This window comes from Gavia stellata, chromosome 6, assembly GCF_030936135.1.
Source record: "Gavia stellata isolate bGavSte3 chromosome 6, bGavSte3.hap2, whole genome shotgun sequence".
NCBI classification, from domain to species: domain Eukaryota; kingdom Metazoa; phylum Chordata; class Aves; order Gaviiformes; family Gaviidae; genus Gavia; species Gavia stellata.
This window is the reverse complement of record NC_082599.1, coordinates 8,045,849-8,058,687: the sequence shown is the minus strand read 5'-3', so window position 1 is coordinate 8,058,687 and position 12,839 is coordinate 8,045,849. Positions and strand designations below refer to the sequence as shown.

The window sequence follows — 12,839 nt, the reverse complement described above, 5'->3', positions numbered from 1 at the left end:
TGCCCAGGGACGTGGTGGAGTCACCATCACTGGAGGTGTTCAAGGAACATGTGGACATGGCATTGTGGGACATGGTTTAGTGGGCATGGTGGTGTTGGGTTGATGGTTGGACTTGATGATCTTACAGGTCTTTTCCAGCCTCAATGATTCTGTGAAATTCTAACCTCACTGAGTTTTTCATTGTGGAGGTTATTTCTGAAATGCACCCTCTGTTTTTGCTTATTTATTCAATACTGCTTTTCCAGTTTTGTTATCAAACTGTGCTTTGTTAAACACAACCAACGGGTTTTGGAAGGAGTTTTCAAGGACCCAGATTTTTCCACTTTCCCATTGCCCTGAAACTTAATGCTGCTGCTGCTGTGTCATTAGTGACACGATGAGGGAATTTGTGTGGACATTACTAGTCAAGTATATTGAAATAGTAGCATGTATCTTGTGTGCTGTATGCTTGTTTCCTCACTGGAAGCAGTGCTGTTTTGTGTACGTTTTAGTTCTGTGGTTCTCTCTCATTTTTTGATAATGCTGTGTTGAGGCCAACTCTCCAGTTTGGTAGAAGGAATACTAGAGAAATTGAGACCCCAGTCCCACCTGATTAAAATCACAGTATAAGCCAGGTTGGCTTTGGAGTCCCATAAGCATCTGCCCTGATAAGCCTTTTCTAGGTCAGGTATAAAAGGGAAGAAAGTAGCAGGCAAAATAAACTTATTTAGGGTAATAAAAGAGGTACCCACCTGCAAGGCACTGAAGACTGACCGCAGAAAACTGAATGACTCTTAAATTCAGTAGCAGCGCATGTAAAAGAACATGCAGGGGAAAATCACCATTCTAATTTTGTATAAACAAACAAAAATCAGCTTTCAAATAGCTGTTGCCACCTGAGCCAGTGGTGTGGTAGTGCTTCTGAGAATTGCAGTAGCTTTTGTAACTCAAAGAGGGAAGTAAAATTCTAAGAATTACTGGCAAAGGGATAAGGGGAAAAAAGCATCAGTGTGTTTTTTTTTTTTTTACTGTTGCTTTATAAAGCCGTGGCATGACTGCATGTTAAATGCCATGTGCAGTTCTGCTTCCCCTTCTCCAAAAGAACAAACAGTAATTGGGAAAGTACAGGAAAGGCCAACGAGTATGACAAGAAGTAAATAATAGCTTCTGTGTGGGGATCAGTTAAGGTAAAAGACTTCAGCCTGAAATGATACAACTGGGGAGGAATTTAATAGGGTCCCACAAAATGATGAGTGGTCTGGAGAAAATTAACAGGAAATGATGATTCATTTTGTTTTGCAACGCAAAAATTAGGGGACATCAGGTCATGTTCAGAGCATAAAGGTAGGTGCATTTGCACTTGGCATCTGCTTAAATTATAGAATTCATTGCTAGTGGATGCTTTGAGCATGAAGAATTTTACATGGGTTTCAAAAAGACCTGAACGAATTCATGGAAAAATAATCAGATAATCAGATGAGTGCTGTTGAATACCACCCCTAGCTTAGGAAGTTCCTCTGTTGCGGATCACTGGGACCTGGTTATCCATAATATGGTGTCTCGTGTTTAGAATGACCACGATTACAGTTTAAATGGTCCTACATTGAAAACCTTTTTTTTATTTTATAACTGGTACAAAATTTGCACTAAGTTATTTTCTGTATAAAACATATTTAACAAATAGGAGTTCTATTTGAATGAAAAGTATCAAAATACATACTGAAATGCACAAAAAAGAATAGCTGCAGGCTTTCTTCGCATCTCCATATAACAGCTATTGCAGTAAGTAAATCACTGCGATGTCCTTCAGATAGGAAAAAATGGATAAGTGGTGGTTTCAAAAGAAAATACAACGTGCAGCACTTAAAAAAAACCCCAACAAAACACTTCTCATGCGGTTGTACGTTTTGTTGTTTATTGTTGGGAATAAAATTTTACAATGTTGACTTACGAGGAAGAAAGTATGCATCTGTCCGTAGAGAAATGGTTCTTGCATGTGGTTATGACTGTCTCACTCAGACTTCAGTACGTTTTTTTTCCCTTTCTCTGCCCTGGTTGTGTTTTAGCAGGCAAGAATAGATGGCTACAAACTCAGTGCAGCCCAAGTAATGGCAGTAGCTGTCAGCAACCATCACCCTTAGCGTGTCTTTCAATACACCTTGGCTTGTCTCGGTGCTGTCCGGAAGGGTTGCAGGTGATCTGCACAGGACTGGTTAGCCACAGCATGGCCGTTTGTTCCCCTGGGTTCAGCTGCTAAAACCTATGTATACAAAGTTATAGTATATGAAAGATTTCTGCACATGAGTGATTGCTGTGCATGCCGGTCTGAATTCCTCAGACACTAGCAGGAGAGGTGATGTTTCTGTGAAATTGTGTCCGGAACAGTAATGGAAATACGAACTCTGACTGGTGGAAACTTGTTTTGTTCCTAAATTGGGACAGTGAGTGAAACTTGGTAATTATAGTACTAGATGGGCATTTTAAATTCATAATTTACATTCCCTTGTTAAGATTTCTTTTCATATTGTTGCTACTCTGACCTGGTTTCTTCATCTGCCTAAACTACTAGAACTAGAGTGTTTTGGTGTTGCTTGTACTTCTGTAGACCCCTATGAAGCTGTGTAAAACACCTTGTCCCATTAGCCGTTTTCTGACGCAGTGCTACCCCTTGCGTGTGCAAAAATAACAATGGCATCTGCTGGTTAAAACTTGTTATTCCCTCTTGCAGAACATCTTGGTAAGCAACAGATGAGACCCCTGGAATGTACCTGCTGTGTTTGGTGATACTGGTATCTTCTAGCCTGCAATACTTTCTGTCTTACTGAAAGTTTTAGAAGCTCATGACACTTGTTTCATTGTCTGCCAAATTAGCAGTAGGTCTGACAGTGGAGTCCCAACCAGTAAACTGGTTAAACAGTCAACTCATTGCATCTAAACAGCAGTGGAATGTTTGTTTTATGTTTGTGACAGCTGCTTTGATTTTTTTTTTTTTCAGTGTCACTATATACTGAATATTATCTCATAAGATTTTAAAGGAGTTTTTTTTGTGGCAGAACTCTTACAGTATTTTCAGTTTTTGACTTGGAAAGTAGTTTCTAACTTTTTTAAAAAAACTTTTGGATATGCTGGTGTCTTTTCTTTGCCTGATTGCCATAGCAGAGCCCACACATACATCTCCATATCTTGCTGCAGGTCTACCCAAGTGGCTTGCAGAATAGCGTCTTGTGATTACTAGAAAACAGAAAAGGATTGTTTGTAACAAGAGAACATTTTTGATCTTCAGTCGGTGTTACTTCATTACTCTTGCTTCATCACATCCCCAAAGAAATCTGTGATAATGTAATAAAATTCCAGCCATCACCAATCTCCTCCTTCCCTCAAGGATGCATGTGATGGTCTGCAGGGGAACCACTGCCACAGATGGGCTTACAAAAACCAGGGCTTCCACCTGTGAGTCTCCATGTACCACGCATGTCTTTCACATGGGGAGGGGTTTCTGAGGCATTTGAAGATAGAGAAGGAAAAGAGGAAATTGTCAACACAGTTGTTATATAGAGATTTATAATGTTCAGAATAAGACATGTCAGTAAGGAGACCAACTACTATTAGGAAAGTGGGTAATGCGTATTCTTGACTGAGAATGGTATGTGCTGTTAGTTACTGTCTTCAAGTATTCACTGCGTTTTGCTCTAGAAAGAGGAATAAAAATAATTAAGAGGAGAAATTTTTGAATGCTTAAAATACAGATATTTTTTTCCTCATTTGAAAAATTTCAGATGACTTCTTCAGTATTGTTAAAACCTTAAGGACTTGTCTTTTCAACCCAAAGCCCATTGTATACATCTTTCTTAGGCAAACGTGATGAAAGTGTTAATTCAAAGAGAAATTTAATGCGCATGCTGTAAATCTTATTAATTCCTAGTGACTTTCCTGCATCTCTGTCCCCACTCCATGTTAGGCATCTTTTTTTTTTTTTTTTTTAATTGCTACTATTTCATATCTCCATCCTTGGAGATGCTCAAAAGCCCTCTGGGCATAGTCCCGGCTCTGGGGTTGTCCTGCTTGAGCGGGGGTTGGACAAGCTGACCTCCGGGCTGCCTTCCAGCCCCAGCCATGCTGTGATTCTGTGAATATTACCCGAGTTGTAAAGCATATGGAAGTCTCAAGTCTTTTGGTGGCCCATGTGGATAAGAACTTTACTCGTTGTACTTTTGGGGATTTCTGTTAACTTTAATAAGAGAAGGCCTTTCTGTCCTTGCCGATCAGGTGGGGAAGAACTATTGATGTCTTCAAATAATAAAAACTTTCAAAATGCTATGTTTCCTAGTATTTTCCTAATGTTTTAGTAAAGGATAGAGACATTAAAAAAGAGCTTAGAGACATTTGGGAATTGTGCAATTAGCTTTTTTAATTCTCAGTTCCTCCACCAACTCATTATACATGGGCAAGACCTTCACTGTGACAGAAGCAGTCATGAAAATAGGATGCAAAATAAAGCCTTAAATATGAATCTACAAATGAGCTTCACATTTATTAGTCATTCATGGTTCCTTCATTCCCAGAAGCTTCAAAGAAGGATGCTGTAACCAAGTCTGATGAACGTTCATTAAATACAGTGAAAAGCAGTTAATGGATTGTGGCCAGATGCTTCCAAGAACATCTCTAAGGGAGTGATGAGGGTATCTGCTGTCCCTTTGCCGTGCCAGTGCCGGACTCCCATCTCCTAGGAGTTTGACTCATGAAATGCATTACTTCCGTTCTTCCTTAATCTTCCGTTGGAAAACTTTCACAAAGTTGAAGTATGGCACACAAAACTAACATAAACGCTATTTTAATTCTGTTTGGTAAGCACCGTGTTTTCAGTCTTCCAACGGCATATTGAGACACAGTTTGGTTTATTGCAGAGACAGCAGTTGAGATGTTGTTTGTCTCATTTAGTATAATTTGGGTCCCTTCTTTTCTAGGGAAGCAAACAGCAGGGGGAAAAGCACCATAAGGATATGAGCTCATATAGTTGCAGTGTGTAGTGAAACAATCTGTGTCTTCTCACACAGTCCAGAGTTCTTGAGAATGAGTTAGTGCTTGTGAACTTTGCCTTCCCAGTGTAATGGGTGCCCATTAATGTATAATGAGAAGAAAGCTGGCAAAGAGTAAATGGCTTTTGCTTACTTGAAAGTTTCTGCAGGCACACAATAAAGCAGAGTTCCTTTTGCAAAGTTTAACTAGGTGAAATAAAGTTGCCAAGATGGGTCAGAGCAAAGCCACAATTTCTAGTGGTCTTCCTTGAGCGTTTCACGTGTGGTTGTCCTGGGCTGTGTGTGGGTTTTGTTCTTAGCGATTTGGCCTCTGCCTTTCTTACAGGTGTTTGTGTTTTGTACTCTTCATTGAGGCTGCACTTAGAAATTTGGGGGTTACTTGCACAAAATTATCATTCAGACCCAACATGCTTTGAAAACTCATTACAGATCGTTAGAATGGCTCTGCTGGATGCTGCCTGCTTTGGGAATCCTTGTCCAGGAATGATTGCAGGGGTTGTTTGTTCAGACATGCCAAAAACTAAGGGTGTGGGGTTTTGGTTTATTTTGTTTTGTTTGCTGTACAGAGCCATTTACTATTACAAGGGCTGTATTCCCAACAGGATATTTATTTAGTGTCAGATGTTTGTCCAGGATAGGTTGGTGGCCCAGGTTTAACAAGAACCATTTGGCTTTCGGACATGTAGTCATTTTTGCATGTTTCGGATGTCCAAAAACATTTCAGATATATGTTACTGAGTAGCTTAACTGAAATAGGTGAAACAATTCCAGTTTACACCAGCTCAAATAATTATCTGGCACAGCCAGTCATGAACAGGAATTTCTTCTTTTTTTTTTAATTCTGTGGGTCTCTTCAGTATGTCTTAGATGCCTTCATTGAGGGTTTTAAACGGTATCCATTGTCTTTAGAAATGAGTTCACTCTAGGTTAAAGAATAATTTTACTTCAATCTCTGTGCATCAAACAAGAAAGATTTCCCCTTCTCGATGTGCTCTAGTGGGTGTATTATTTCAGTATTACAGACCAAGCTGTGCAGTTTTATATTCTGAGGATTTTCCTCTCTTTCATTGTTCTTAAAAATAAGATGAAAGCTTGTAGCAGGACTCTGTGCACACCCACCCCTGTTGCAGGTTCTTCTACCCATCCGTTTATCCACTTGAATCATTTATCCATTGCAATATTTGTTTATATTTTGTCATGTTACGTATTAATTTTTTTAAAAAGTGAATGTATCTTCTGCTTAAGTCCTCTAAATTATCTGTTGCTTTACTCTAACTGGACTTCTTTGAAAGAGTTGTATGTATTGGCCTCTTAGCTCAAACCGGGGTTCACTGGAAGTTTCAGGTGGCGTGCTGGACTGCGGCGTGCGACCCAGGCGCAGGTCCTTGGTCTGGCTCTGCTGCAGGGATAGATGCGGCAGCCATCGACACAGACGGGAGGAGGCAGTTGTGTCTTAAGCTGGATATGCCAAAGAACATCTGCCAGAGCCCTGTGATACTTCTGTTATTTGGGTTTCACAAATCAAAGTATGGAGAGTGCGGAAATACCAAATTTTACTGCTCTACAGTCTAGACCCTTGTTCCTGTGCATTCGGATGCATTTGGGGCGGCGCATTGCCATGTCCCCCTGGCAAATCCCTCACTGTGCAAAGGAGAGAAGCAAATGGGAAGAGGACTTAAGTTGCACAGACAGTGGCAACTTGGTGTTTCACGTTTCTGAGCAGAAACAAACTTTCTAGGCAACTAGTAACATTGTCAGCTATAGATGTATATATTTCTGTCTAACAACTAACCTAAATTAAAACGATGCTGCAAAAATTGCTTATAATCCTACAGTTTGGAATGAAGTTTAAGCTGGCATAAACCGTGTCCTTCCTTCCCCCACCTCCTCAACCCTGTGGCAGCGTAAAGTTAGTGTAATCAGGAATGAACTAGTGCAGGGGATTTATCAAAGTTAAAGCTAATCTGAGAGGAGAACGGTTTATTATACCCTGGATTAGCGTGCTCACCCTGATGTTTGTTGAGGGGTGACAGAGCAGGTACACAAGAGGAGATGTGGAGAGAATGAGATTGTCTAAAACTGCAGCCTCCTATGAAAAGGTTGTCATTGAACATGTTCCCCCTGCCCTATTCCTCATTATTATTGAGCATCTTCAGTTCACAGTGTTATGGATCGTGCTGTGTTATGGACGTGACTTTATAAACATTCGATTTCACGTTTTAGCTGGATGTGAAGGATAATATTTTCCTACTCTTAATTTTGTTGTGTCTGAGAATATGGTTACATGGGTTAATCTACCTAAGTAAAATGGATGTTTGCAGCACAAGGGAAAGCTTACAGAAGTTTTTATAGTCTAAATAAATAAATAAAATTGAAACATAAGAATAATATTTACTTATATATTAACAGACGTCAAAGAGCAATCTGCAGAAGAGGATGCCCAAACGGAAGTGGACAGCACCAAGCAGCTAACACCAGTCCTTCAGCGCTCAGTATCCGAGGAGTCTGCAAGCTCCACTGCCTCCGTGGGTGTGGAAGCTAAAACCAGGTTAGTGAGCAAGGAGGCAGGTGCTGAGTCAGGGGCAGGGCTGGGAGTTGGTAATGGGGTGCCAGAGTGCTTGGGGTGCAGGCTTGGGACATGCTACTGGTGCTTTGAAGTGCTGGCAACAGCAGCCTGTGCTTGAGACTCATGGCTGAGTTGGTGTATAGAGAGATCAAGGTGAAAAGCATGTTCCTTGAGTGTTGTCCTCCGACTACACTGGTAAAACCTTGAATTACAGCATGTTAGCTGTTTAAATTAAAACAGACATAAGCGATAGGAGATAAAACGTGATTACTGAAGCGTCCCTACTGAGTAAATGGTGTATTAGCAAATCCATATAAAGTTCTTTCTGAAGTTTCAGCTTGTATGTCTATATTTTCAGGAACAAAGTAAACCAGATTTCTTGTCATTTTTACTATGGTCTTCCTTATTTCAGAATTTATAATACAGAAAATAATGTTTGTATTTTCTTTAACTTTTTATCAATACAAATTACCCAAAAAGCAGTGAAAGTATTAATTACATTATTTGAAGGAAACCAAAACACACTGTCAGTGATCACAGTATCACAGAATTCTAGCAGAGCTTCTCTGTTGAAGCCCTGATAACAGCTTTTAACCCAGTAGCGGGTCTCTTCTGCTGCAGAGATTGCTGTTACCAGTTAACAGACAGTTACAGGTGTAATTATATTTTGACAGACTTGGAAAGAATCATCGTCAGCATTGTATTTCCTCTTAGTCTGACACAGAGCGTATTTTCGATGCACAAAAAATTCATCTACTTTCTGCAGATACAATTTTCATGTTTTACATGCTCACAAACTTCTTAGGTTCCAATAGATATTTCCCTTCTTACAGAGAATTTCTGTTAAATATATCTTGTGTGTATACCTGAATGAAATACACAAAATTTTCTGTTCTTAATGGAGTTTTCCAAAGCTGGTATTAAATTGCAGTAAATATGTAGAGCAGCTTGAACTGAACAGCTGTTTTGGTTCTTTGTTTGACCCTGTTTTGGATCATTTGCAAAAGTTTTAGTGCTGTTTCATCCGCTCTCTTCTTCTCAAGGTTACTTTCTTGCTGTTATCATGAATAGTTGATTACAGCACTTTTCCTAGCCATAAACTTTCTTAAAAGCTGGACAACAGACTTCTAAAAAAACTTCTGCATAGTTCTGAACTAGCCCTTATTTGCCCTCAACTTACTCTTCCTTCCAACCAAAACTGTTGACTTTGATTAGTCAAGATTGAAAGGCCATTATGGGCCCATTGCTTTGGCTGATCAAAGAATTAAAAAGCTAAGTGCTACTAATTTTTAATTAAAATAACGATGATCAGACCCTGTCTCTGACATTTTGGAAGGAAATGTACTAAGGAGATGTGAAACAGTTAATTAGGAGTCATAGGTTTCTCTGATCCCAGGTAATTTTGTTTCCAGATGTAGATGCAGAATTGGTGTTAGTTGCAGAAGTCATTGATGTCCTCATAACAATGGGGGAAAAAACCCAAATGTCAGGGATCTTTTTGGCACTGTGTCTTGAAACCTAGCAGAAGAAAGCCTCTTCTGGTCTGTGACTTCTTGATCAATCGTCTGTATCATTGTCTGTGGTGTGCTGACACTGCCACCAAGCCATGCAGGGGTAGGAGGGCTGGATTCTGGGTGGCTTAACTCTGTTCTCTTAGAAGAAAATGCAACACATGAAGTAACACACACTGATGATGTTTGGTTGTGTAATGGTGGGAGGAAATGTATCAAGATTTAGGATAAGGTGTGACTCCATAGACACTCTAAACCTGTAACTTGGGGAAGTAGTTTTGAAGCTGATGTGAATTAATCATACTCATCAGCTTCTTCTCTTTTTTTGTAAGCTTTTCTGTTTCTATTTGTCGTGGTTTAACCCCAGTCAGCAATTGAGCACCACACAGCACCTCACTCACTCCCCTTCAGTGGGATGGGGGAGAGAATTGGCGAAAAGTTAAAACTCGTGGGTTGAGAGAAATACAATTTAATAAGGACAGAAAAGGAAGAAAAATAATAATAATAGAAGAATATACAGAACAAGTGATGCACAATGCAGTTGCTCACCACCCGCTGACCAATGCCCAGCCAGTTCCAGAGCAGCAGCCGTGCCCTCCCCCAGCTAGCTCCCCCCACCACCCCAGTTGTTTTTTTTCTTCAGCATGACATCACACCATATGGAATATCCCTTTGGCCAGTTTGGGTCAGCTGTCCTGGCTCTGTCCCCTCCCAGCTTCTCGTGCACCTGGCAGGGCAGTGTGAGAAGCTGAAAAGTCCTTGACTTAGTGTAAGCACTGCTCAGCAACAACTAAAACATCAGTGTGTTATCAACATTATTCTCATTCTAAATCCAGAACACAGTACTATACCAGCTACCAGGAAGAAAATTAACTCTATCCCAGCCAAGAACAGGACACTATTTTACAGTATAAGTAACTTAATCCAGTGGAAATGTTTATGTATTTAGAATTAAATTTAGGTATGTGAGACATGGGAGGACTATGAGAGTATATGATAACAGACAGTGCAGAAATTGCCTTGAAGACTGAAAAGAACCAAAGCCTCCACCAGAAGTAGATGCAGGTGTAGGTGGAGCTACTTTTGCATCACTTATTTTCAGAGTTGAGTATAAGACAATTCTGGGTTTCTGTCTTTAGTAGTGAAGTTAAAGGAGTTAGAGAAGCACAGGACACGGAACATAAAATGAAGTCTTAGAAATCAAATAATTAAATAATTTTCTATTGAAAAATAGTGATTTGAACATAGTGGGATATATCAGAACTAGGATAGGGATTTCAGTAGCTGAGAGATTAGCCAAAGCTTGGCTTGTGTGGTATTTTTCTCTGGATCCCTCCTGAGATTGAGGGTAAATTATGAACATTCAAGAGAAAGGGGAGAGAGAAGATGGTCAGTGTTGGAACCTTTCTGAGGTGGGATGTGGGAGTACAGGAGAGCTATTAACTTCACATGGGATTGGGGCGGGGAACTGAACAACAGATTTAGGATTAGTGCTCAGAAAGCAATGTGCTAAAACCCATTAAAATAAATAGTATCTGAGCCATACTGGGGTAAGGAGGCTGAAAGGGGTGAGGGGGGTGTGTGTGTGTATGCTTAGAAGGAATGAGTAAATTATTGACCACATGTGGGGAGGGGCGATAACATCAAGCAAAGATAAACTATCAAGCCTGGCAGTCGTAAAAGTAATGCTGCCAATTCTTATATATCATGAGCATCATGGGTTTTGGAGCCTTTTCCTTCAGTTGTTCCCTTTTTCTTTTTATAAGCCTTGTGAGAAGCTTCTGTCAGCCCAGGACTTATGGCTGAGTGGAATCCAGCTTCTTCGAAAGGAATCTGCTCCCTTGGTTTGTGCTGCCTGCAGAGAGCAGGGGAAGTGCAGCCTATGAGGCAGGCAAGCAGCCAGAAACCGGCTGCGACTTACAGCAGAGCCCACTTCTACCTTCCTCCTCTGTTTCCCACATTGTCAACTGCAAGCATTAAAAGCTAACGAGAATGGCCTAGAAACACAATTTCATAGAAGAACAAAACACCTTTTGATTCATTTTCTTTTCCGTCTACTTTCGGAGACTGTAAATTGCATTAATTGCACATTTTTAGTCCTTTTGCCATAATCATGAAGACAGAACATTCTTAAAATAAACAAGTAGAAGCTGAGATTTTCACACAGCTTTTTTGATTTTGGTCTGCTAAATATCTGCTCTTGTGAGACTGTTGCTAAAACTACAAAAAAACCCTGGCAACACACCTTCCTGCTTTCCTGCTTCACTTGTAATTGGACAAAGCACGTTATTTTCATTCCAGACCAATTGCACTATTCCCCTTATTTTGTTGCTGCTGCTAAGATCAAATTTGGAGTCTGGAGGTGGAGGGCTGGAGTGCTTTATTGCATTGAAAAGAAGTGGTTGGTGAACATCTGTTGATTGTGTGAACAAAGAAAATGGTGAAAAAGTAGCAGTGAACTTCTTTATCTTTGTTCCTTATCTTTTTTTCTTTTTTTTTTTTTTTTTTTTTTTAATTTTTAAAGAGAGCGCATTACGAAACTTGCAACACTAAGTGGAAAAAGAAATTGTGGAGTGGCAGAGAGATTAGATAATCTGGGCAGAATAACACTGCAGTGATGGAAGGACAAGCTAGATCTTTAGGCAGGAGGGAGTTACATAAAATAGTTAATATTGAAAATACATTTAAAAAATTGTTAATGTTGCAAAGGCAAGCACATATTTTAGGAGATACATGAATGTTTTTCTACAAGAATTCTTTCTGCAGAGAATGGACCATACGCACGAAACAGGGCACTTGAAATCATTGCAGAGTTTTGCCTTTACGCTTTCAGATCTAGAACCATGTAAGCATTTACAGTATCTTCCTCTGAAGTCAGTGGTTGACTTCTGCATCTGCAAAGTGGAGATAGCATTCTTTCGTCTTACACAAATAAATTATTTAATAATAGTGAAATAATATTTCAGCATTATATCAATGACCAGTCTAGTCCAGAGTGAAATTACTGATTTGGCTTAGGGGGAAAATTGGAATATTGTCAGTAGGTAAAGACTAAGACTACACACTGGAAAGTGGGGAAAAAAGTTAAATATTTACTATTGTCCATCCTGTCTATTCATACATTGACTAGGGAAATGGTCTCAGGAAGAGTTTTATGATGGATTGTTGTTAAAGCAGCTCTATGTCAGATTCATAGGGCAGGAAGGGACCTTTGGAAGTCATGTAGTTCACCTCCTTTTCCAAGGTAGATATCCACAGCTGTCATTCCTGACAGAAGTTTACATAAACTGCTCTTAAATCTTCCAATAACAAAAACTCCAGATCTTCCCTAAACAGTCCCTTCCAGTCTCTTCTTTGTTTTTACTGTTGGAAACACTTTCCTCACATCTAACCCACACTCACCTCATTCTGGGTTTATCTCATTATCCCATACTTTTACCATCTGCCAAGGATAATGGAGGATAGGTTTCTGCAAAAGGCTCTCAGTTTATTTCCCCAGCATGCTTTACCTCATAACAGAAATCCCAAATTTGTTCATACTTTCTTTCTAGATGATGTTTTCTTGAGCTCTGATTTTTCTTGCTGTTTTGAGTTCTCTCCAGATGGTCTGCATCTTTCTTGAAGCACAGAAGGCATATTGCACAAATGGGGCCAAAGAAAGGCTTCACAGGCAGCCTTAATCCTGCCTTTTTCTTAGTTTGAACAATTGACATTGTGACCATAATGAGTTCAATGCTCTCATGTAGA

The 12,839-nt window shown here is 39.8% G+C and overlaps 1 protein-coding gene across 1 annotated transcript in view; it reads left to right on the top strand.

Moving 5' to 3' along the window:
- Positions 1-12,839, top strand: part of KMT2C (lysine methyltransferase 2C) — a 205,568-nt gene that overhangs the window by 54,672 nt on the left and 138,057 nt on the right. The window contains exon 3 of the mRNA XM_059818961.1: positions 7,425-7,563. Coding sequence (XP_059674944.1) covers positions 7,425-7,563 — 139 coding nt within the window. The remainder of the gene's footprint in view (positions 1-7,424; positions 7,564-12,839) is intronic.